Source organism: Doryrhamphus excisus, chromosome 21, assembly GCF_030265055.1.
Source record: "Doryrhamphus excisus isolate RoL2022-K1 chromosome 21, RoL_Dexc_1.0, whole genome shotgun sequence".
NCBI lineage: Eukaryota > Metazoa > Chordata > Actinopteri > Syngnathiformes > Syngnathidae > Doryrhamphus > Doryrhamphus excisus.
In genome coordinates, this window is record NC_080486.1 from 14,401,058 (window position 1) to 14,428,284 (window position 27,227).

The 27,227-nt window shown below is 46.5% G+C and overlaps 1 protein-coding gene across 1 annotated transcript; it reads left to right on the forward strand.

Moving 5' to 3' along the window:
• reck (reversion-inducing-cysteine-rich protein with kazal motifs) lies at window positions 1-27,169 on the forward strand. The gene is made up of 21 exons (XM_058060096.1): window positions 1-209; window positions 4,432-4,490; window positions 5,351-5,425; window positions 5,651-5,687; window positions 7,190-7,275; window positions 7,346-7,393; window positions 8,017-8,050; window positions 8,305-8,502; window positions 9,662-9,926; window positions 12,631-12,804; window positions 13,459-13,671; window positions 17,798-17,934; window positions 18,041-18,184; window positions 18,256-18,444; window positions 18,825-18,947; window positions 19,170-19,341; window positions 20,261-20,450; window positions 22,364-22,574; window positions 23,064-23,137; window positions 23,749-23,904; window positions 24,827-27,169. The coding sequence occupies exons 1-21, from the start codon at window positions 137-139 to the stop codon at window positions 25,028-25,030; spliced, it is 2,862 nt and encodes a 953-aa protein (XP_057916079.1). The 5' UTR covers window positions 1-136; the 3' UTR covers window positions 25,031-27,169.
• Window positions 27,170-27,227: the final 58 nt, after the last annotated feature.

Sequence of the window (27,227 nt, forward strand, 5' to 3'; positions counted from 1 at the left end):
GTGTGCGCATGTGCACAGGAGGACGCGAGCAGAGAGACGTTGATGGGCCATGTCTGTAGTTGGGACGTCTTTTCTGTCTTCGGTCTTCATGTCTTCATGTCTTCTCGTCCACGATGCACTTTAGAACTTTCAGAAGATGTCCGTGTGTTTGCAGATCGTCGCTTTTCTCTTCGCCATAAACTTTGTCTCGCCGCCGCTGCGTGCTCAGGGTAAGTTCTATTTCTTAGTTAGTTAGTTAGTTAGTTAGTTAGTTAGTTGTATTTCTAGTTATATCACGGCGAATATGTTCGTTTCACAGCATTGTTGTCATTACTGCTAAATCAGTGGTGACTCGGCTGCTCCCACTAAAAGCTCGAGTGGCTGGAGAAAAAGCTTTATGTTCCTACTTTGCCACTTTGGTGCCATCCGGCGTCCCGTGTGGACTTTCCACCAGCGAACTTCACTGTCAAGGCCCCCGAAGTCTGCATGCTGCCAGCCAGCCGTCTAAAGACGCCAACTTCATCGTCCTTGTTAATAGACTAGTTCCAAATGTGTTGCGCTGAAAGTGGGAATAACGGAAGCCTTTCATAAAGTGTCGCTCATTGGAAGACAGCAGGGAAGACTTTTAGCGGAGGGAAGTGGATTCTTACCTCGCCTTTTTATTCTTCTGCTGCGAAGGGAATGCCCTTGACAAACAACTTGGACGAACAACTTCTCCTCTTTTGGTCGGGAAGTCTTTCTTTGTTTTTCATAGGATGTCATCTACTGTGGCTGGAGATGGCTTGGCGCACAACACAAGAATCTATCCATCCATCCTCCTGGCATCCATCCATCCTCCTCGCATCCATCCATCCTCCCATCCATCCTCTCATCCATCCACATATGGGTAGTTTCTCTCCAAATCAACCTGCGGTGTGGGAGGATCAATCAATGAAGCGACCTCATCCAATGTTCTTCTTCTTCTATTGGTTGATGGGCCACAGCCTGTCCAGGTAAAGTTGAAGTGATGGAGCCTACCACAGTGGTGTTGTGGAGGTGTCCACACCACATGAAGGCAAACGTTTTGGAAGCAAGCAAGAAGCATGGCAGCATAGGTGGACATCTGCTAGCATGTGAAGCGTGGTGGTTGCTGTGATATTCCATATGGGAATGGGAATGGGAATGGGAATAAGGACAGAAGAATGTCCTAGTGCTTAGCATAGCTGGGCCTACATGTCACAGGAAACATGCTGATAGGGCACAGACGTCCATGAGAGTGGAGTCGCCGTATAATCCTCCATGGATGTTGATGTGCTAAGCGAGTGTGGAACAGAAAGACGTGTTTTCCTTCTTGGTCTTCAAATGTGGTCTGCATGAGCCTGCTGGAGTCCACATGGGTTCAGGATGCGGCTTTTCCTGAAACGTGGACGTGGTAGATCTGCATTTGGGTTGCACAATGTGGCAAGACTCCACACAAGGCGTCACGGCCCGGGTGTCCAAAGTGGAACCACAGCTTGTTCTTGTTTTTTGGAACCCTCAAGAACGTTTGAGTTGTTTTGATGGCGGCTAAGAAAGGATGAAGCAGCGGCAGTAGAACGTGAAGCAAAGGTTAGCTTCCTGGTGAAACTTGTTCTCTGTCACGTCTTCCATGTGGCCTGGCCTGGTGAGGGGAGGCATCTGGAAACAATTTGACTCCTCAAAGGCTGAGGGAAGGAGGGAAGGAGGGAAGGAGGGAAGGAGTGGGGGAGGATAGGCCTCCTTTCCGCTATGATCAAGCGTGAGCTCCAGCCCAGCAAACGATAGTCTTGCCAGCGTTGGAGTGGAGCTTTGTGCTCGGTGTTTTCTCTTGACCAGCGTCGGCGTACTCACAGCAACACGTAGCCGAGGACCGGCTCCACCATGAAGCGTATGCTTCCAGCGACGGCTAGCATGCATCCAAATCAGGGCGGGGGGAGCTTTTTGGCTAAGAGAGCCGTGAAAAGGCACGTAGTGGAACATGTATTTCCCTATCCTATTTTGAACATGGAACGCATCTTCATGTGACCAACAAGAACGTTTTGAATAAGATGGTTGGCATCCTGAAGCGAACACGTGAAATACCGCGTGCTAGTAGTGCCATCTTCCATTTGATTCCAGGAGGGACGTTTACTTCTTGACCTCTCCATGACCCGGGTAGGCTAGCTGATTAGCCAGTAGCAGTCAGGGTTTGGAAAAAGGACAGCTAGCATTGTGGTCGAACATGGATGCATGACAACATGTCTGCAACCTTGTCCTTGGAAAAAAGAAGGTGTCCGAGAGCCTCGCGAGCCGGAGCTTCCCTTGCCCCGATCCAATGCATGCTACGCTAGAGGAGGAAGCGGTCATCGTTATCCTCAGTGTGCCCTTCCTTTCAATGGCTGTTGGGGGCTGCACTGTGGTGGTGGTATTTTCCACCCGTCTGCAGCGGTGGACAGTTACAGTGATTGATGGAGGATCGAAACCGAACTAAGATGGAGATCCAGACCCAGCTCTCGATGAAAACGCAACCACGGAGAAAGTTATCTGTGGTGGGCATTTCTGTTTTTGAAGAGTTAATTGGCAGCAAAGTAACCTGCGACAGTACGTGTCCCTCGTTTATGGTTCTAGGGTTCCATAGGGGAATTCTTATTTATCAGTGGAATATTTTGGTAGTTGGATGTAATAGAGCTTTGACCATGATTAGAGCCCTGTAGACATGAAATAACACCCCTATAGTCACCTTTGCATCACATTGCTCAACTGTAAAGCACAGGTAAAGGGATCACTGCAGGGACACAGAGACTCCTGCCGCTAGCATAGCAAGCTACTGAGCTAGCTTGAAACGAGCAAACCAGCCTCCATTCTAAACACAAAGGCTTTCATCCAGAGCGTGAAGAAGGACATAATAAGAACCCCAAAGTTTACCACCTCCACACAGAATGGGAGGAGAACTACGTGGTGTTGGACATGCCGTGTGAAGGTCATGTAAGGTCATGTAACATTACCGACGCCCAGTGGCCAGAAAACGACATACAAGTCTTAATAGTCAGCCATCATTTCTTCAGTGGGACGTTCTTGAAAAGGCAGGAGAGTGTGGGGAAGCCATGTTGAACCAACACGTAGCGAGGGACATTATTGGTCTACCAGTCTTGGATTACGTGGTCTTCCATGGGGCCTTTCTTCCTTTTCCACACCGTGGCGTTGTTTATGGTCATCTCTTATGCTCCGAGTCACAGGAAGTGACCACAGACGTCCTTCCGTCAACATTTCCCCCTGAGAGTCTGCAGCGTATCTGAAGAATGCAGGAAGTCCTGGCATACTGTTGGTGTGTGTGTGTGTGTGTGTGTGTGTGTGTGCGTGCGTGTGTACGTATGTCTGGGTGCAACCAACGTTGGCCAGGGTTTCTGGCCAAGCCAACCTGTTTAGGTGGGAGGGGAATATTCTGTGCTTAGAGGTACTACTACTAAGTACTTACTTACTTGCCCACACCAACGTTCCTTCTCCTCACCGTGACCGTATTGCATTCATCGTACGTATCATCTATTGTTTGCGTTTCTACCGGTATGTCATTTTCTTATCGCGATACCGCAACATAAAATATATGGGCCAACCTTAGTACATTGTTGGTAGAAAACGGCTATGAGTGGGTGGATCTACTCCGTAATACAAAGTATTTAATATCATCGTGGTGGCCTCTTTGAAGGTGCTCATCCCAGATGGCAGAAGATGGCAAGTTGGTGCTGTGTGGAGAAGGTCATCATCACTCAGCAGAGGAAGCAGAGCATACGGCGTCATATTCGGACCTGATGAATATGCAGCATGTCTCGGTGTGTTGGTGCGTTGCAGGCGGGCCGCCGGGCAGCATCGCGGGGTGAGCTCAGCCTCGAGTGTGCGATGAATGGAACACTGTCGCTTGTTCTTCTGCACAACAATGAGCCCGGTGCTCATTAGCAGCCGGCCGCCGGCCTCCTAATTCTACGTGACGGAACCATCACGCATTCCCTGCCCTCAAATATTTGTGTCACTTCTATTCTCTCAACAAGCCGTCATTTCAGAAGCAACCTCACTTAGGAGATCCAATGAAGCCTTTGTAGTAGACACGCTGTGGAAACTATCATCGAGTATCAAGTATCATTCAGTATCATTCATCCACCACGTAGCACAAAAGTATTTCTGCTCATTAGACGTGTCCAGGCTACGGTCGCCCTAAACTGCTCAAATGTTCTGGCTCATTAGTGCCGCCTTTGGATTGGCCTCTTGGCCTGCTGCTTTGCACCGACTCCCCATTCTTTCATGGCCCACTGGCCACTCATCCGTCCCTCCGTCCGTCCCTCCATCCGTGCCTCCATCCGTGCCTCCATCCGTGCCTCTAGCTGTCCCTCCATCCGTACCTCCATCCGTATATATTTACTTCATTTCAGTCACACGAAGCACAATGTTTTGTATGTAGACGCTAAGTGCTCCGTCTGCTTGCAGATCCCTCCTGCTGCCACCATGCTGCCCAGTTCTCCCCCTGCAAAGAAGCTTGTGACCAGGTATACACACACACTTCTCCCCCAGCAAAGAAAATCAGCTATACACACACACTTCTCCCCCAGCAAAGAAAACCAGCTACACACACACACTTCTCCCCCAGCAAAGAAAATCAGCTATACACACACACACTTCTCCCCCAGCAAAGAAAATCAGCTATACACACACACTTCTCCCACAGCAAAGAAAATCAGCTACACACACACACTTCTCCCCCAGCAAAGAAAACCAGGTATACACACACACACACACTTCTCCCCCAGCAAAGAAAACCAGGTATACACACACACACTTCTCCCCCAGCAAAGAAAACCAGCTACACACACACACTTCTCCCCCAGCAAAGAAAACCAGGTATACACACACACTTCTCCCCCAGCAAAGAAAACCAGGTATACACACACACACACACTTCTCCCCCAGCAAAGAAAACCAGGTATACACACACACACACACTTCTCCCCCAGCAAAGAAAACCAGGTATACACACACACACACACTTCTCCCCCAGCAAAGAATCCTGTGCCCAGGGAGGGAGGGGCCTGCTTCACAACAAGATAAAGGATTGATGGGGTTTCATGGCTTCACCAGGAATGCCAAATGAGCCGCCATGGGGCCAACGACGTTGCAAATGGCAGCAATTTGATGAAGGTGGGAAACCCCATAGAATTGAAGCAGTAACACAGGAAGATGCCAGAGAAGCAGGGGAAAGGTCGCCGTGGAAAAGCATGGAAAGAAATGCTTTACACGAACTTCCATGCGTACGTGCTTCCGGTCCGTCCCTTGGCGCCCAAACGGAGGAGACGGAGGCAATGGCAGCGAGAAAAGAGGAAGTAAATATGAATGTGTGTCTTTTCTGCAGCTGGCCACCATAAAGAGCGAGTCTCGTTTGAAGCATCTTCTGCAGAGGTTGCCCAGTTACTGTCCCGAGTCCATGGTGAGTCCAATCCCAGAGTATATGGGAATTCCCAACGCACTAAAAGGGCATCAGGGATGGAGATGGCATCTAGTCGGCATCAAGTAGAAAATAAGCTGCAAACTGCAAACTTGATATAGTCTTTAAAATGCCCCACCAGCATTACAAATCAATAAATCAAATCAATACAGCAGTCAGGTAATTGCTGGAAGTGGAACATGATTGATATCTTTTCATTTCCCACAGAATGACTTGTGGGTTTGCATCAACTCCACTCTGCCAGGTAAGAAAAGCTTGTCGTGTTGAATATTGAAGATTCTGACTTTGTCTGTGAAAGGTTTAGTCTAGAGCAGGTCGATACGGTCTCGCCCATCATCCATGCAAGGTACACGACACCGTAGTCAGGCTGACAAAGTCACAAACCGTTTGAGGAACATTTAGTCTCTGGAACAGAGACAGAGGCACAGTGGCAAAAGTACAGTCTTGAAAATAGACTGGAAATGGATATTTGAAAATAGTCTTGAATGAAGAGTAGGCAAAGACAGACGTATGACACGGAGGTGGGAATAGATGACCCAGGATCAGCTAGCCAGACCATTGCCAGGCAAAACGCTGGAACGGGAGCAGGTGTCACCTAACATGTCATGATGACATGGTGACATGGTGACATGATGACATGGTGACATGATGACATGACATGATGACATGACATGATGACATGGTGACATGGTGACATGATGACATGATGACATGATGACATGATGACATGATGACATGATGACATGGTGACATGATGACATGGTGACATGACATGATGACATGGTGACATGGTGACATGGTGACATGATGACATGGTGACATGATGACATGATGACATGATGACATGATGACATGACATGGTGACATGATGACATGATGACATGATGACATGATGACATGACATGGTGACATGATCACATGATGACATGGTGACATGATGACATGGTGACATGATCACATGGTGACATGATGACATGGTGACATGGTGACATGATGACATGATGACATGGTGACATGATCACATGGTGACATGGTGACATGATGACATGGTGACATGATGACATGATGACATGGTGACATGATGACATGGTGACATGATCACATGGTGACATGGTGACATGATGACATGGTGACATGGTGACATGATGACATGGTGATATGATGACATGATGACATGGTGACATGGTGACATGATGACATGGTGACATGACATGATGACATGGTGACATGATCACATGATCACATGGTGACATGATCACATGGTGACATGATGACATGGTGACATGATGACATGGTGACATGATGACATGATGACATGGTGACATGATCACATGGTGACATGATGACATGATGACATGATGACATGATGACATGATGACATGATGACATGATGACATGGTGACATGATGACATGGTGACATGGTGACATGATGACATGGTGACATGGTGACATGGTGACATGATGACATGGTGATATGATGACATGATGACATGATGACATGGTGACATGATGACATGGTGACATGATGACATGGTGACATGATGACATGGTGATATGATGACATGATGACATGGTGACATGATGACATGGTGACATGATCACATGGTGACATGATGACATGATGACATGATGACATGGTGACATGATCACATGGTGACATGATGACATGATGACATGGTGATATGATGACATGATGACATGGCTCATGTCCGCCGGGTGCTGAGTTGCTGTGTTTGCGTGCTCAGGAGTGTCCAGGAAGGTGGACAGCTGGGTGGGGCTGGGCTGCTGTGAGCTAGCCATCTCCTCGGAGTGCCGCAGGGAATGTAGACAGGTAGGAAGTCATCGCACATTAAGCATAACTCATTTATTCTAGACTTTTCATTCCATGTTCCTCCCCACAGGCATCATCCAGAAATGATCTCACTAAAGTATGCAAAAAAGTCACAGAGGTAAAGTCACATCATACTTGAAGTACAGTGGTACCTCTACCTCCCTTTTCATTCTTCAAAACATAGAAAGTCATTTTCCTGAAGAAATCCGTTGGATCTCCCCAGACAGCTGCACACATCAACACAACACACATTGATGGAGAATGACTGGATCCAGAAAACGGTGAAATACATAGTGGTGTAAAAACATGCCCCCCCACGCCCCCCCTTCTTTTGTTGATCATCTAACGTATGGAAATATTGGTCAAAGACAACTCGCTTGCATTAGAGCCATAAAAGACAACACGGTGTAAACACACAGCAGTGCTAGCATGCTCTGCTAAACTAGGCTGATGCTGCTGCCTTCTTTTCTCGCTGCCTAAGTGGGGTCCTTCCAAGGTTTTTTGACACGTGTAGTGCGGGAGAGGGCAGGTTACTGTTTGGGGCGGGATTCTGCCACGACATTCCATGTCATTCCGTCCACAATTCCTTTAACGTGGAAATCATAGAACCACCACTTCCTGTGATGGCGTGGTGGTCTAGGTTTATGGGGTGCATGAGATGGTAGGAGACAGAATAAGGGACAAAGAAGTGTTTTTGTTTTCTGCAATGATGTAATGGTGTGACTTTTGTTCTTGTTGCAGAATCCTCTGTACAGCTGCATCACCAAAAATGAAAGTGAGTTGAAATGCATGGATGAGTGATGGACGGCTGATGGATGAGTGATGGACGGGTGATGGATGAGTGAGGATGAGTGAGGATGAGTCCTATGCATGAAGCACATTAACTGGATGTTGTTACACATGTGTACATGATGAATTGAGATGATTTGTGATTGCTCAGGTTATGTGGAAGAGCTACTTATGTTTACCCAACCCCTGAAACCCGGACCCCAGACCTCCGAGTCTAAATATTTGTGTTTGGTCCTCTAGTGGGCTCCACCTGCTGCAGCTACGCAGGGCGTCACACCACCTGCAGGGAGTACTGTCAGGCCATCTTCAGGACCGACTCCACCCCCACTGTCTCCCAGATCAACGCCGTCACAGAGTACTGTCAGAGCCACAGTCCTCAGCTGCTCGGCTGTGTCAGCAATTTCACCAAGTCCTACCCGATACGCAGCCCCATAGACAGTAAGTTCCTACCACGGTCTTCTTGTGTCGCATCCTATTTCCACCCCATCGTCACACACGCATAGCCAGTAAGTTCCTACCACGGTCTTCTTGTGTTACATCCTATTTCCACCCCATCGTCACACACGCATAGCCAGTAAGTTCCTACCACGTCTTCTTGTGTTACATCCTATTTCCACCCCATCGTCACACACGCATAGCCAGTAAGTTCCTACCAAGTCTTCTTGTGTTACATCCTATTTCCACCCCATCGTCACACACGCATAGCCAGTAAGTTCCTACCACGGTCTTCTTGTGTTACATCCTATTTCCACCCCATCGTCACACACGCATAGCCAGTAAGTTCCTACCAAGTCTTCTTGTGTTACATCCTATTTCCACCCCATCGTCACACACGCATAGCCAGTAAGTTCCTACCAAGTCTTCTTGTGTTACATCCTATTTCCACCCCATGCTGCAATGAGCACTTTTCATTATTAACTAATCAAGCAATCATTCAATCAACAAGCTAATCAAAATGTCTGAGCCACTTGTCACAGTCATCCTTGTCTGTCACACAAACTTGGGCATCATCATCATCATCATCATCATGATTTGCAGCGGGGTATTGAACACTTCTGCTTTCTAGAGGTGTACAGCAGAAAAAAAGTTGATTTTTTTCTTTATTCTTGGTGGAAAGCGACCAGGGTATATTTTCAGCTGCGATGAAGTGACCACTGCAGTGGTTATTGGAGTTATGTTCATTTTTGTATATATTGAAAAAGTGTATGTGGGGCGGGGGGCTGAAAATAATTTCATCTCCAAAAGGGGAGCGCTACATAAACGATTTGGGAAGCACTGAATTAGCCCAACATGAATGTTTTGTGTGTGTGTGTGTGAGGAGCCGGAGTACCCGGAGAAAACACACACACACACACCAACAGGAGAACATCCACATTCCGCACAGATGTCCCAGATGCAGATGTCCTGACGGTGCAGCCAGCATGCTAACCACTCGGCACCGTGCGCTACTTTTCATCATACATCTTGACATGCTTGCTTATGTGTAGATATGTGTGCACGTGCTCACTCCTCCCATGCTGTGTTTATGGTTTATGGGCAGGTTGGGCTGTTGAAGAGTGGCTGATGTAAGGTATGTTCTTCTTCCACAAACCTGCAGGTCTCTACTGCTGTGACCGAGCAGACGCCACCCACTGCCAGGTGGCTTGCCGGCGAATCCTTCGTACGTTAAGCACAGAGCACGAGATCATGGAGGCTTTGATTGATGAGTGTGGCTCCCAGCCTCTCCCCCAAGACCCCATGTGGCAGTGCTTTCTGGGCAGCGCCCATCCCCCATCCCCCACTGAGAAAGAAGTCCCCCATCCCGCCAAAATGGACTGTGCCAAACTACACTGCTGCTCAAAGGCCAACACATCACTTTGCAGGTACGACGCCATGCATATGGACATACGTTTATGTAGTACATGTACTGTATCTTCTAAACCACCGTGCCACGTGTCCAAGCGATGGCGGACGCAGACTTCTACTTAACATGCCTGTATGCACTCCCTACAACATCTGCCATGCTGAGGAAACATGCCTGCATGCACTCCCTATAACATCTGCCATGCTGAGGAGACATGCCTGAATGCACTCCCTATAACTTCTAGCACGCTGATGAGGAGACATGCTTGTATGCACTCCCTATAACTTCTAGCACGCTGATGAGGAGACATGCTTGTATACACTCCCTATAACTTCTAGCACGCTGATGAGGAAACATGCTTGTATACACTCCCTATAACTTCTAGCACGGGGATGAGGAGACATGCTTGTATACACTCCCTATAACTTCTAGCACGGGGATGAGGAGACATGCCTGAATGCACTCCCTATAACTTCTAGCACGGGGATGAGGAGACATGCCTGAATGCACTCCCTATAACTTCTAGCACAGAGATGAGGAGACATGCTTGTATACACTCCCTATAACTTCTAGCACGGGGATGAGGAGACATGCCTGTATACACTCCCTATAACTTCTAGCACGCTGATGAGGAGACATGCTTGTATACACTCCCTATAACTTCTAGCACGCTGATGAGGAGACATGCTTGTATACACTCCCTATAACTTCTAGCACGGAGATGAGGAGACATGCTTGTATGCACTCCCTATAACTTCTAGCACGCTAATGAGGAGACATGCTTGTATACACTCCCTATAACTTCTAGCACGGGGATGAGGAGACATGCCTGAATGCACTCCCTATAACTTCTAGCACGCTGATGAGGAGACATGCTTGTATACACTCCCTATAACTTCTAGCACGGGGATGAGGAGACATGCTTGTATACACTCCCTATAACTTCTAGCACGGGGATGAGGAGACATGCTTGTATACACTCCCTATAACTTCTAGCACGGGGATGAGGAGACATGCTTGTATACACTCCCTATAACTTCTAGCACGCTGATGAGGAGACATGCCTGAATGCACTCCCTATAACTTCTAGCACGGGGATGAGGAGACATGCCTGAATGCACTCCCTGTAACCTGTAGCATGCTGATGAGGCACTCCCTCTAACATCTGACGTGCGGTGGTGCAGCATGGTGATGCTAGGTGCTAGATGTCAATCAGTGCCCTTGTCAGCCATTGTTACGCAGCAGGCTACCAACATATGGTGTGCCAAATGGCTCAGTGAGGTGCGAGCACTGGGAGGCCCGTGGAGGACCTCCTGTAGTGAGGACACAAGGGAATGCGAAACACGTTTGTTGTTGTTTTGATGTCTTCTGCCAGCCCGAATGTTGTTCCCATACACTGAGAGCCAGTACGTAAAAAGAAAGTAATAATGACAGTAAATATGTGTCACAGCGGGGATTCAAACCAAAGTTTGCATCATTAGCGTTAGCCATGCAGGCGTTAAGATAGCTGCAACCGCCATATGACTGTCACCATACCATAATATCAATCAAATATGGATAATGGAGGGGTGCAACAATCCCAAAATTCAGGGTTGGGCTGGATAGCTTTTCAATAGAAAAAATGTCCTCATTTGATAGAAATTGCCAACAGTTTTCCTCTGCGTTCTTGTGACGGTGCTTCATGTGTTTGCAGTGAATGAGTCGGGTTTGCGTTGTTGGTGCTCGAGCCCCGGTTGACTTGCGCACTGCACTTGGGGCCTCCACACCTTACCTGGCCTTCCACGCCTTAGCCGTCACATGAACATCTCTCCGTCTAGCTCATTTTGGTCGTTCGCGTAGCGTTTGCTGTGTGGTTGAGCATTTTCCAGGCAAAGTGGCGGCTTGGGATGAGCGTGATCATGAAGGCTCATGTCTGGTTTTCTACTAGTACATGACATGTTTGGATAAGCCTTAGCGCATAGAAACTGGACAGATGTTGACTAGAGCATCTATCCAGTATGAGTGAGAACATTTACTCGCTATTTGTTACTAGCTAGCTAAAAGTTCTGTCTGCAGCCACAGAGGATTTGCAAAGCGTTGACGCAAACATTGAAGAGTAGACTAGAAAGACAATAGAAAATGAAATAATAAAAATGTGCATGACCTGACTGGACTTCATCCAAGGCGCTCAACTGCATTTGATACCAGCTTTGATATCAATTGATATCAATATATATCAAATGGCAACTAAACACACTTGGAACTTTTTCTAAATGATTTGTATGACCGTGTGAGCGACGGAATCCCAGCACAGCCAAAAGGCTATATATGACAGCATACGTATATGAAAGTGGAGCATGCCACCACGGAGACATGGAGCCACGGAGGAGGAATGACACGATCACATGTCACGTATTCTTCCATGCATATGCGTCCTCAACCGTGACGCCTGTCGCCAACGCTTCCATACTTATACAAGCATTGTTGTAAGTCCCCTCATCTTCTGATGCCTAGTCACCAATGTTCCTGCTGGACCCATTTCCAGTGGTGATGGGTACCCTGCAACGTGATCTGAAGCAGCCCACATTCGGTGTAAAACTGAATGTGAAAGTCTTTATCTTCTATCCAGACGGCATAACTGTGTTGTTCAGGCCTGTCTTCTCAGGCAAGATGAATGCACACTTGATCATTTTCCACAGGATGTGAAGTTTTATGCGCTGAAGCTGTGAGCTCTGCTCTTTCAGGGACATGTGTCAGGAGATTAGCACCAACTGGGGCAGCCAGACGTGGCAAGACTTTGATCAGCTGTGCGAGTACAACCCAAGGGAGGCCGAGCTGGTCACCTGCCTGGCTGACGTCAGAGAACCCTGCCAGCTGGGCTGCAAGGACCTCAGCTACTGCACCAACTTCAACAACAGGTTTGACTCCGGTCTTCATGCAGCGTCCTGTTTGATGCTCACCATGCATGGATGCTCGTGCCTCCAGCATCCTCACTCGTACCTCCCTCGTGGTCAGATGTCTTCATTCATGCTGGACCTTTGCACACGTCAAGTCACACTGCACTCTCTCAATACTATTTCAAATCAGGGGGGCTGTTCCCTGGGGGGGAATTGAGAGGCACTGCTTTTCTTGATTCAATGAAAGTGACATAAGCGCTATAGGTGGTATTTATTTACCCAAGTACACGATAGCACTCACAGGCTGAATCAGCTAACATCCATCCATTCTATAGCGCTTATCCTCACTCGGGTGGCGGCTATGCTGGAGCCTATCCCAGCTGGACCGGTGGCCAGCCAATCCCAGGGCACATATAGACAAACGACCATTCCCACCCACATTCATACCTATGGACAGTTTGGAGTGGCCAATGAAGCTAACATGTTCTTGGGATGGGGGAAGAAGTTGGTTGGTGTCCACGCCAATGTTCACATAGCAAACATTGAATCCATCAGTGGCACCTGACTATAAGCAGCAGGACCAGCCAAACGATGAGACAAGCGTGACTTCCATTTGAGAAAATCCCAAAGCTTCCCCACCAACCAACGTACGGTGCCTGTCATCTCCACCCACAGGCCCACGGAGTTGTTTCGCAGCTGCAACATGCAGTCCGACCAGGGGGCGATGAATGACATCAAGCTGTGGTCCAACGGAACAATCAAGATGCCTTTTATGAACATTCCTGTGCTGGACATCAGGAAGTGTCTGCCGGACACGTGGAAGGCCGTCGCTTGCTCTCTGCAGATCAAACCCTGCCACAGCAAGTCCAGGGGGAGCCTCATATGCAAGTAAGGATGATGATGATGATGATGATGTGACTGTATAGACAGTAGACGTGTACGATTGGTCATGTACATACCGTGACCGTATAGACAGTAGACGTGTATAATTGGTCATGTACATAACGTGACCGTATAGACAGTAGACGTGTATAATTGGTCATGTACATAACGTGACCGTATAGACAGTAGACGTGTATAATTGGTCATGTACATAACGTGACTGTATAGACAGTAGACGTGTATAATTGGTCATGTACATAACGTGACTGTATAGACAGTAGACGTGTATAATTGGTCATGTACATAACGTGACCGTATAGACAGTAGACGTGTATAATTGGTCATGTACATACCGTGACCGTATAGACAGTAGACGTGTACGATTGGTCATGTACATACCGTGACCGTATAGACAGTAGACGTGTATAATTGGTCATGTACATAACGTGACCGTATAGACAGTAGACGTGTATAATTGGTCATGTACATAACGTGACTGTATAGACAGTAGACGTGTATAATTGGTCATGTACATAACGTGACTGTATAGACAGTAGACGTGTATAATTGGTCATGTACATAACGTGACCGTATAGACAGTAGACGTGTATAATTGGTCATGTACATACCGTGACCGTATAGACAGTAGACGTGTATAATTGGTCATGTACATAACGTGACCGTATAGACAGTAGACGTGTATAATTGGTCATGTACATACCGTGACTGTATAGACAGTAGACGTGTATAATTGGTCATGTACATAACGTGACCGTATAGACAGTAGACGTGTATAATTGGTCATGTACATACCGTGACCGTATAGACAGTAGACGTGTATAATTGGTCATGTACATAACGTGACCGTATAGACAGTAGACGTGTATAATTGGTCATGTACATACCGTGACCGTATAGACAGTAGACGTGTATAATTGGTCATGTACATAACGTGACCGTATAGACAGTAGACGTGTACGATTGGTCATGTACATAACGTGACCGTATAGACAGTAGACGTGTATAATTGGTCATGTACATAACGTGACCGTATAGACAGTAGACGTGTATAATTGGTCATGTACATAACGTGACCGTATAGACAGTAGACGTGTATAATTGGTCATGTACATACCGTGACTGTATAGACAGTAGACGTGTATAATTGGTCATGTACATACCGTGACCGTATAGACAGTAGACGTGTATAATTGGTCATGTACATAACGTGACCGTATAGACAGTAGACGTGTATAATTGGTCATGTACATACCGTGACCGTATAGACAGTAGACGTGTATAATTGGTCATGTACATAACGTGACCGTATAGACAGTAGACGTGTACGATTGGTCATGTACATAACGTGACCGTATAGACAGTAGACGTGTATAATTGGTCATGTACATAACGTGACCGTATAGACAGTAGACGTGTATAATTGGTCATGTACATAACGTGACCGTATAGACAGTAGACGTGTACGATTGGTCATGTACATAACGTGACGTGTACGATTGGTCATGTACATAACGTGACCGTATAGACAGTAGACGTGTATAATTGGTCATGTACATAACGTGACCGTATAGACAGTAGACGTGTATAATTGGTCATGTACATAACGTGACCGTATAGACAGTAGACGTGTATAATTGGTCATGTACATTGACTGTATAGACAGTAGACGTGTATAATTGGTCATGTACATACCGTGACCGTATAGACAGTAGACGTGTATAATTGGTCATGTACATAACGTGACTGTATAGACAGTAGACGTGTATAATTGGTCATGTACATACCGTGACCGTATAGACAGTAGACGTGTATAATTGGTCATGTACATACCGTGACCGTATAGACAGTAGACGTGTATAATTGGTCATGTACATAACGTGACCGTATAGACAGTAGACGTGTATAATTGGTCATGTACATACCGTGACCGTATAGACAGTAGACGTGTATAATTGGTCATGTACATAACGTGACCGTATAGACAGTAGACGTGTATAATTGGTCATGTACATAACGTGACCGTATAGACAGTAGACGTGTATAATTGGTCATGTACATACCGTGACCGTATAGACAGTAGACGTGTATAATTGGTCATGTACATACCGTGACCGTATAGACAGTAGACGTGTATAATTGGTCATGTGCATACCGTGACTGTATAGACAGTAGACGTGTATAATTGGTCATGTACATAACGTGACTGTATAGACAGTAGACGTGTATAATTGGTCATGTACATAACGTGACCGTATAGACAGTAGACGTGTATAATTGGTCATGTACATAACGTGACCGTATAGACAGTAGACGTGTATAATTGGTCATGTACATAACGTGACCGTATAGACAGTAGACGTGTATAATTGGTCATGTACATTGACTGTATAGACAGTAGACGTGTATAATTGGTCATGTACATACCGTGACCGTATAGACAGTAGACGTGTATAATTGGTCATGTACATAACGTGACCGTATAGACAGTAGACGTGTATAATTGGTCATGTACATAACGTGACCGTATAGACAGTAGACGTGTATAATTGGTCATGTACATACCGTGACCGTATAGACAGTAGACGTGTATAATTGGTCATGTACATACCGTGACCGTATAGACAGTAGACGTGTATAATTGGTCATGTACATAACGTGACCGTATAGACAGTAGACGTGTATAATTGGTCATGTACATACCGTGACCGTATAGACAGTAGACGTGTATAATTGGTCATGTACATACCGTGACCGTATAGACAGTAGACGTGTATAATTGGTCATGTACATACCGTGACCGTATAGACAGTAGACGTGTATAATTGGTCATGTACATAACGTGACCGTATAGACAGTAGACGTGTATAATTGGTCATGTACATAACGTGACCGTATAGACAGTAGACGTGTATAATTGGTCATGTACATACCGTGACCGTATAGACAGTAGACGTGTATAATTGGTCATGTACATAACGTGACCGTATAGACAGTAGACGTGTATAATTGGTCATGTACATAACGTGACCGTATAGACAGTAGACGTGTATAATTGGTCATGTACATACCGTGACCGTATAGACAGTAGACGTGTATAATTGGTCATGTACATAACGTGACCGTATAGACAGTAGACGTGTATAATTGGTCATGTACATACCGTGACCGTATAGACAGTAGACGTGTATAATTGGTCATGTACATACCGTGACCGTATAGACAGTAGACGTGTATAATTGGTCATGTACATACCGTGACCGTATAGACAGTAGACGTGTATAATTGGTCATGTACATAACGTGACCGTATAGACAGTAGACGTGTATAATTGGTCATGTACATACCGTGACCGTATAGACAGTAGACGTGTATAATTGGTCATGTACATACCGTGACCGTATAGACAGTAGACGTGTATAATTGGTCATGTACATAACGTGACCGTATAGACAGTAGACGTGTATAATTGGTCATGTGCATTGACCGTATAGACAGTAGACGTGTATAATTGGTCATGTGCATTGACTGTATAGACAGTAGACGTGCACAGTAGACTGGTCATGTACCTTGACCATATAGACAGTAGACGTTAGCAATGAGTGTACAGTGTTATGTTTTGCTCTATGACTGTACTCTATAATGGGACTGTACCATAATAATAATAATGACAAACTGGTCTCTCCTTGCGCTCACAATGTCTGATTTTGCTTTGTTCTTTTCCTCGACGGCTCCCTGAGCATTCGCGTTCATTCATTGCTAGCTGGTATGTACTACATGTGTGTGTGTGTGTATATCTATATATATATATATACTTATATATATGTATGTGAGGACTGTGAAAGTTAACGCGTTAACTAAAGTTCCTTTTAGCTTTTTCAGGTACCGCAAGCGAGCATTGAGTTACATGCGCGAAGAAGACGGCAAAATCAGACATTGTGAGCGCGAGGAGAGTGGTCTTTATGCTGGTTAATCCTGGCATCAATGTGCCGCCATACGTAATGACGCAGCACATTACACCTAACAGGAAACCAAAGTAATAGCACTAAACAAGAAATGATGCGTTGTTGTGCACGGTCAAGGTGTTTGTGTTCGTATCTGTTGTTGGCTTCAGGTCGGATTGCGTGGAAATCCTGAGCCAGTGTGGGGACAGAAAACGTTTCCATGAGGGACAAACACCTGAGAGGATATGTGAGCTGCTGTCACCCGTCGATGACCCCGAACGCTGCATCCCCCTTCACAGATACCTCGGTGAGTGGTACAACAAAAGCATTGACCCAGTCCACTTCTAGTACCTTCAGCATCTGTCTCCTGACGGCCGTGGCTGTAATTACGAGTGACATCACCTTTTTGTCAGCCCCCAGTTCCCTGGGCAACAGCATTGCTGAAGAAGTCAGCCATCCGTGCAACCCCAACCCTTGCCCCAGTAGCCACGTGTGCCAGGTCAACAGGAAGGGCTGCCTGGATGAGCTCAACTGTCAAGCCTTTGTCTGCGTGCCAGGTAGATCCACAAGTTCATCATGTGCACGTTCTGCACAAGCTGTCTATGTGCGACCTCTGATGATCTTCCAGGCTGCAAATTGGGCGAGGCCTCCGACTTCTTGGTGCAGCAGGATGCTCGGATACAGGTGCCAACGCGCACCGGCCCGGCCGGGTGCTATGAGGTCTGCACTTGTGGTGCCAGTGGGCGTCTGGAGAACTGTGTGGAGATGCCGTGCGTGGACATCAGCAAGCCCTGCATTGTAGGTGGACAGAAGAAGAGTAAGTTGTGCTGAAAGGAGGTCTGCGTGACCAATCACGTCACATAGGCTCTTCCGAGCACGTAACTCGCAAGAGCCGAGCTGCCTGGACTTTGGCTGGGCCTGCCTGGCTGCCTCACTCCCTTCATGCCGTTGTTCTATGGAACAAGGCGCTGACAGCAATGCCCATGGATCCAGATGGATGGAATAAGCAATCAGGAAAAGTACAATAGGATAAGAACACGGCATGTCTGTGCCTCCATTGTTGTTTCTGTGTCGTGGTTGTCCCACAAACGTACGATGACTTATTATTATTATGATGATTATTTCTGTATATTAAGGCTGTGTACGTACCTACAGTATGTAGCAGTCCTGGGGAATGAATGTGCGTGGTGTGTCCAGATCACGGGACGTCTTTCAGACTGGACTGTGACAGCTGCTTCTGCTTTGGGGGTGAAAGCGTCTGCACTCACAGAGAATGTGTCGGCATTGGAAGCTCCGAGGAAGAGCGCCAACATTTTAGTGGTGCGTATGCTTTTGTGTTTTCATACCTGACCTCCTCATTTTCCTGCTGTCATTTTTAAGTCCAGGCTTTACAGTGCAGATACATGAGTAAATATTAGCACTTCCTCTAGCATTTCACATCGGGGGGGCACTGAAACATTTCTGTCCCTTGGGGGGGCATGACAGAAAATAATTGAGAAGCACCGCTTTAAAGCAATTCTTGTTGCCCCCCCCCCCCCCCAGGTCTTCCATGTAACTGTCCAGACCACTTCATCCCAGTGTGCGCCTCCAACGGCCGCACGTATCCAAGTGCTTGTGTGGCTCGCTGTGTGGGCTTCAAGGACCACCAGTTTGCTTTTGGCCAGTGTCGTCTCACCAACCCCTGTGCCAGCAAGCCCTGCCAGAGAAACCAGAGGTGGGTGGAGCAAAGCTAAAGTGATGATTTGGACGCCTGCTGTGAGATGTAAAGCAGCGTTTCTTGTCGTTTCCCACTCGTCTGCCGACCAGCTACTGTAGCTTTGAGTGGTGGCCCGCTGCTAAGGATAAAATCATGGAAAGGAAGCAGTTCACATCTGATGGCACAAGAGCTTGGCTAGTACTGCTCAGCATCAGTGTCTAATTTGCATATCATTTGCATAATCAAGTGTGATTAAAAAAAAGTGAGTAAAACACCTGGATTACCTTTAAAAGTACATTCTTTCATCAAATAGATGATGCTGTGTTTATTCCATCACTCACATTAGTGAGGTTGCTGAGTAGCACCCTCTTGTGGTGAGTATATGTAACTTGCACCTGATCACATCATGACTTGTGCTTCAAAATGCATAATACACTCCCCCCCCAAAAAATTGGCAACAAGGTGAAGTGTGTGACAATGCAGAGTTAGGACGCCATCTACTGGCCAAAGTTGCAACAACAGTGCCATCATAAAGTGGTGAGGATGAGCAGGTCGCATCGAAAAAGAAATTCAAATCCCTCTGTTGTGGTGGCTCCGCCACAAGGAAATCAATATGAAGTATGTGTTTTGCCATATGGGTTAGGGCTAGCGTTAGGGCTAGGGCTAGCGTTAGGGCTAGCGTTAGGGCTAGGGCTAGCGTTAGGGCTAGCGTTAGGGCTAGGGCTAGCGTTAGGGCTAGCGTTAGGGCTAGCGTTAGGGCTAGGGCTAGCGTTAGGGCTAGCGTTAGGGCTAGGGCTAGCGTTAGGGCTAGCGTTAGGGCTAGGGCTAGCGTTAGGGCTAGGGCTAGCGTTAGGGCTAGCGTTAGGGCTAGGGCTAGGGCCAGTACACCCATGCCGAGACGATGGAATGATGGCCATGCAATCTCCTGTCTTCCCAGGTGCATTCCCAAGTATCGGGTGTGCCTCAGTGACTCCTCAGACTGCCTGCAGTACGAATGCCTGGGACGACAGCTGGCCTGTGATAAGAACCACGTGGATCCGGTCTGTGACACCGATGGTCTCATTCATGCCAGTCTGTGCCAGCTCCAGCAGGCTGGAAAAAGCCTGGCTTACATGGGACACTGTCAGGTCAGCCAACACTGCTCCGCTCTGCCATTCCGCTCTCGTGTAGGTCTACGATCGTTGGTGGTCTTGTCCTCTACTTTAGTCTAGTGTAGGTCTACGATCGTTGGTGGTCTTGTCCTCTACTTTAGTCTAGTGTAGGTCTACGATCGTTGGTGGTCTTGTCCTCTACTTTAGTCTAGTGTAGGTCTACGATCGTTGGTGGTCTTGTCCTCTACTTTAGTCTAGTGTAGGTCTACGATCGTTGGTGGTCTTGTCCTCTACTTTAGTCTCGTGTAGGTCTACGATCGTTGGTGGTCTTGTCCTCTAGTTTAGTCTAGTGTAGGTCTACGATCGTTGGTGGTCTTGTCCTCTAGTTTAGTCTAGTGTAGGTTCTACGATCGTTGGTGGTCTTGTCCTCTAGTTTAGTCTCGTGTAGGTCTACGATTGTTGGTGGTCTTGTCCTCTACTTTAGTCTCGTGTAGGTCTACGATTGTTGGTGGTCTTGTCCTCTACTTTAGTCTAGTGTAGGTCTACGATCGTTGGTGGTCTTGTCCTCTACTTTAGTCTAGTGTAGGTCTACGATCGTTGGTGGTCTTGTCCTCTAGTTTAGTCTAGTGTAGGTCTACGATCGTTGGTGGTCTTGTCCTCTAGTTTAGTCTAGTGTAGGTTCTACGATCGTTGGTGGTCTTGTCCTCTAGTTTAGTCTAGTGTAGGTTCTACGATTGTTGGTGGTCTTGTCCTCTAGTTTAGTCTCGTGTAGGTCTACGATTGTTGGTGGTCTTGTCCTCTACTTTAGTCTCGTGTAGGTCTACGATTGTTGGTGGTCTTGTCCTCTACTTTAGTCTAGTGTAGGTCTACGATCGTTGGTGGTCTTGTCCTCTACTTTAGTCTAGTGTAGGTCTACGATCGTTGGTGGTCTTGTCCTCTAGTTTAGTCTAGTGTAGGTCTACGATTGTTGGTGGTCTTGTCCTCTACTTTAGTCTAGTGTAGGTCTACGATCGTTGGTGGTCTTGTCCTCTACTTTAGTCTAGTGTAGGTCTACGATCGTTGGTGGTCTTGTCCTCTACTTTAGTCTAGTGTAGGTCTACGATCGTTGGTGGTCTTGTCCTCTAGTTTAGTCTCGTGTAGGTCTACGATCGTTGGTGGTCTTGTCCTCTACTTTAGTCTAGTGTAGGTCTACGATCGTTGGTGGTCTTGTCCTCTAGTTTAGTCTAGTGTAGGTCTACGATCGTTGGTGGTCTTGTCCTCTACTTTAGTCTAGTGTAGGTCTACGATTGTTGGTGGTCTTGTCCTCTAGTTTAGTCTAGTGTAGGTCTACGATCGTTGGTGGTCTTGTCCTCTACTTTAGTCTAGTGTAGGTCTACGATCGTTGGTGGTCTTGTCCTCTACTTTAGTCTAGTGTAGGTCTACGATCGTTGGTGGTCTTGTCCTCTAGTTTAGTCTCGTGTAGGTCTACGATCGTTGGTGGTCTTGTCCTCTACTTTAGTCTAGTGTAGGTCTACGATCGTTGGTGGTCTTGTCCTCTAGTTTAGTCTAGTGTAGGTCTACGATCGTTGGTGGTCTTGTCCTCTACTTTAGTCTAGTGTAGGTCTACGATTGTTGGTGGTCTTGTCCTCTAGTTTAGTCTAGTGTAGGTCTACGATTGTTGGTGGTCTTGTCCTCTACTTTAGTCTAGTGTAGGTCTACGATCGTTGGTGGTCTTGTCCTCTACTTTAGTCTAGTGTAGGTCTACGATTGTTGGTGGTCTTGTCCTCTACTTTAGTCTAGTGTAGGTCTACGATCGTTGGTGGTCTTGTCCTCTACTTTAGTCTTGTTCAGGTCTCCAGTGTTGCGGTGAGGAAGGTGTGAGTGGAGGAGAGTGTTTGAGTGACAGGTGTCAGAGGTTCTTCCACCTTGTCAGAAAGTCCGTGTTTTAGATTTGAGCTTGCTGTCCTTAGGATGCCTGCAGGACGCGTCAGCAGGTTTGCGGCCACAATGGTGAGACCTACAACACGCCGTGTGACGCCTACTCTGACGGTGTGGGCGTGGACTACGAGGGCCACTGCCAGGCCGCGGGGGCCATGTCCGACATGGCCAGCGACTCTGCCTGCGCTCTCATTTCCTGCCCCCGACTGTCACCTCCTGGCTGCCGGCCCGTCACGCCTCCAGGTGAGTCGTAGCACACCCGGATGGATCCCAACCTGATCTGCATGCCATGCCCTTCCATATTCCTGACGGGTGTTTGCATTGTGTGCTGCTGCTGGATTGGCGCCAGGTTGGAAGTACAACATCAAAAAGGTACCAAACAGACAAAAAGTCCCGGTCATCTCAGTTCAACCAGGCTGGTCACCAGCTGATCAAACATCCAAATGTGTCCTTCATGACATTTTCGGAGCTCCTGAAGGCTTTGGGTCTTTGAACGTGGTGAGGATCATTAAAGCGCACAAACCAGAGCTGTTGCGGTGCGTCGTCTGTGCCGAGGTTGGATGCGGTCAGACGTTTGACATTGCTACAGAATCCTGACGAATATATATGCTCATATTTCATGCTTTTCACTTGCATATTTCATTTCATGTATTTGCATATTTCATGTGGTATATTTGATGTAGTAATACAGTTTGATGTGCTCATACGGCCAGCCATGCGTGTGTTTTCCAGGAGCCTGCTGTCCAATCTGTGCCAGCCTTCTGCAGGTCTTGTGGAACAAAGACCAGGTCAACACCTTCTCCAAGGTTAGCCTGCATTCATTCATTCAGGGTCTGGGAATGCTAGCGGGATCTGGCTTGCTAACGTTGTGCTATTCAGCACAGCAACATTTACTACTGAAGCGCACAAGCTGCTTTTACAGCTGACAGACACCCACGGCCCGCCTGAGGCACGCCCACTACGCTGTGGTAGAATAGAATAGAATAGAATAGAATAGAATAGAATAGAATAGAATAGAACAGTACAGTACAGTACAGTACAGTACATACAGTACAACACTGTAACTAGATTTCCAGGTCAGAGAGTGGAAAAAGCACCATAGGTCCCCTTTAACACCGGTGCTTGAAGAGAAGACATGGATGTCATCATTGCAAGTGTGAAAGAAAAGCCCAGTGGTTTGGGATGAAACCTGTCTCGTGCAGATGTTGTAGAAGATGCGGGAGGAGGCGCCGGTGGCCATGTTATCCCCGTTGTAGAGGCGCGAGGCGCCAAACACTGCCTTGGTGACCTAAGCTTTTGTTGCATGTAGTAGTGCTTGAGCAGGAAGTGGGCGGGATGCATCTTCATGAATCTTCTATTACCGTCACCTCTTCCGCTTCCTGTACAAGTTGCTGATGACCCGGTCGCTTGTTGACAGCTAAATAAGGAGCAGCCAGTGACGGTCCACGACGTCCTTCGCATCCTGCGTCTGCACGTGTCGGTGCCGCAGTGTGACGTCTTTGGCTACCTCAGCATGGACCGCCAGCTGGTGGTCCTCATCGCACCCGTGGATCATCAGCCCACACCCCTGCAGGTGACACAAACACTTGGCTTTTGTTGGTGGGGTTGCCATATTGCATGTGTGTGTGTGTGTGTGTGTGTGTGTGTGTGTGTGTGTGAGTGATAGTCAATATATTGGTAGAAGGATGCTGCCAGGTAGGAGGCGTACAGGAAGACCAAAGAGGAGCTTTATGGATGAGGTGAAGGAGGACATGAGTGAGATGGATGTAGAAGACAGGCTTGGATGGAGGAGGTTGGTTTGCTGTGGCCACCCCTGGAGGGAAAAGCCCAAAGAGGAAGAAGACATATATAGAAGACGGTTTTATGTACTTGTATGGAATGTGTACTTCTATAGAAGAAGGTGTTATGTACTTGTATGGAATGTGTACTTCTATAGAAGAAGGTGTTATGTACTTGTATGGAATGTGTACTTCTATAGAAGACAGTTTTATGTACTTGTATGGAATGTGTACTTCTATAGAAGAAGGTGTTATGTACTTGTATGGAATGTGTACTTCTATAGAAGAAGGTGTTATGTACTTGTATGGAATGTGTACTTCTATAGAAGAAGGTGTTATGTACTTGTATGGAATGTGTACTTCTATAGAAGAAGGTGTTATGTACTTGTATGGAATGTGTACTTCTATAGAAGAAGGTGTTATGTACTTGTATGGAATGTGTACTTCTATAGAAGAAGGTGTTATGTACTTGTATGGAATGTGTACTTCTATAGAAGAAGGTGTTATGTACTTGTATGGAATGTGTACTTCTATAGAAGAAGGTGTTATGTACGTGTATGTAATGTGTACTTCTATAGAAGAAGGTGTTATGTACTTGTATGGAATGTGTACTTCTATAGAAGAAGGTGTTATGTACGTGTATGGAATGTGTACTTCTATAGAAGAAGGTGTTATGTATAATGTGTCTCCTCTTGTGTTTTGTTTTGTCTTGTCCAGATGGAAGCGTGCAGTAAGGAGGCAGAGAAGATTGATTCTCTGATCAATTTTGCCAGTCCAACGCTCGTCTCCCACATTCCCGCCTCTGCTCTTCTCGCCTCCGAGACCAAGATGTCTTCCGTCGGCTCCTCAGGGAGCGCTCAGATGTCCCCTCTGAAAGGCGTCCAGTGCTTCATCCTGGTTCTGCTTGCGGTGCAGCTGTAAATACTACTTGTTGTGTCGCTCATCGACCCTTCTTCTGTCTTCACCTCCATCACTCTTTCATTCATGCACAGTCCTGACATGACAATCACCTTGCTGGAAAACTACTAACGTTACCACTACTACACTTCACTACTTACAGTACACCATTACTGCTACACTTTACTGCACCCAGTATTATTACTATGAGTATTAGCAATGTACATGACTACCTACAGTATTATTACTATGAGTATTAGCAATGTACATGACTACCTACAGTATTATTACTATAAGCGTACACTGAGTATTATGAGCGTTGAGAGTAGATGAAGTATTATGAGCGCCGTAGAGTAGATGAAGTATTATGAGCGCCGTAGAGTAGATGAAGTATTATGAGCGCCGTAGAGTAGATGAAGTATTATGAGCGCCGTAGAGTAGATGAAGTATTATGTGCGCCGTAGAGTAGATGAAGTATTATGAGCGCCGTAGAGTAGATGAAGTATTATGTGCGCCGTAGAGTAGATGAAGTATTATGAGCGTCGTTGAGTAGATGAAGTATTATGTGCGCCGTAGAGTAGATGAAGTATTATGAGCGTCGTTGAGTAGATGAAGTATTATGAGCGTCGTTGAGTAGATGAAGTATTATGAGCGTCGTTGAGTATTATGATTGCTAAAGGGCAGCAGCAAGCACTTAAGCTTCTTGGACTTGTTTTTCTCAGGCGTCATATGCACACTCCAAAGTACTACATACATTTGGAGTAGTACATACATGTACAGAGATTGCTGGTGGTACAGCAGGCATCTGCTTTTCCTGACCAAAGAGCGTGTGAGTGTGCCAGTAGAAAAGTATGGCTAGGAGTATTTGGGAGCGAGTAGAGGAGTAGGAAGAGCATTAGTCCAGTCGTAGGTGGGTCGAGACGAAGACGAGGAGATGTTGGAGGGTAGCTCGCTTGTTGATTGAGCTCCAAGAGAAGCTGCTAGATGATGACGATGATGAAAGCGGTTCTTATCAGATGATAGTCGTAGCAGCCGTGGTATTTGTGCGTGTCGTGCTAAGCTTCAGTCATACGTTGTAAAGCTTTATTGCTCTATTTGATATTTCTGTCTGACACCTGCCATGCCGGCAGTGATGATGGATGGCCTTCCATCCTCACCACACCATAAGAAGGCAGTAACATTTCTTTTCATGCGCTATTGGGGTGATTAGAGGACCTAGCATGAAAGCTAGTAGCAAGGGAACAAGGAAGTCTCCCTGGTCATCAGCTGGAAGACGGTGGTGACCGAACTTTGCCAAAGGTGGGAGTTTTCAGGGATCATTCCAGGTGTTCTTTTGGCATCCGCTCAGGCCTCATCCTTGCTTGGCAGGCTTTATTATGTCCAAAGAGACCTTTTCATATCGCACCATTGTCGTAACTAGCAGTTTCACCCACGGATTGCATGGAAGAATGTTCTCAACTCCTGCTTCCGTGCCGCTGTGGTGTTCAGCAGAATAAGGATGTCACCTTCTTCTTCACTTTGCAACTCCATCTTTAACAGCGCCTCTGCTGGTTGCACTCGTGTAGTGATTATTTATATCTAGAAATTCTGCATTTTAATAGCCATCGGCGTCGATACCGCACAGAAGGCATCAAGCCAGGAAATACCATTCTGTCGAGATAGCGGACAGTAGAAGATATGAAGACGTTGGAAGACGGAATATGCATAAAGACATTATGAGAAGATATGAAGACGGAATATGCATAAAGACATTATGAGAAGACATGAAGACTGTCGGAGATGGAACATGGATAAAGATACGAAGCGCGAAGAAGAACAAATGTGTTGGCGTGTGTGAAATGTAGCGCGTGAGGCCAGTAGTTGTTTGAAAAGGGAAGAGAAGCCATGGAACAAAAGGAGACAATCATCTGCTTGTATGAAGTATGAGCAGCATCGCAATACGTTTCACGTAGAAGAATGAAAAAAGCCATGGAGTGATTTTCATCCAGAATGTAGAATTTGCATGCTTGTGGAAGTGTACAGCACATACTGTAAGCCACGCCTTGGCAGTATTATTGTTATTATTATTATTAGATGCTCTTGTTATTACTGTTTACACAGATGATTTATGCCAACAATATCCAGATGAATAAAATGCTTCAATATGAAGTCATTGACCACCAACAGATTTTCATGTTGCTTCTTTTTTAGGCTTTTCAGAAAACAATGCTGACATGAGCGC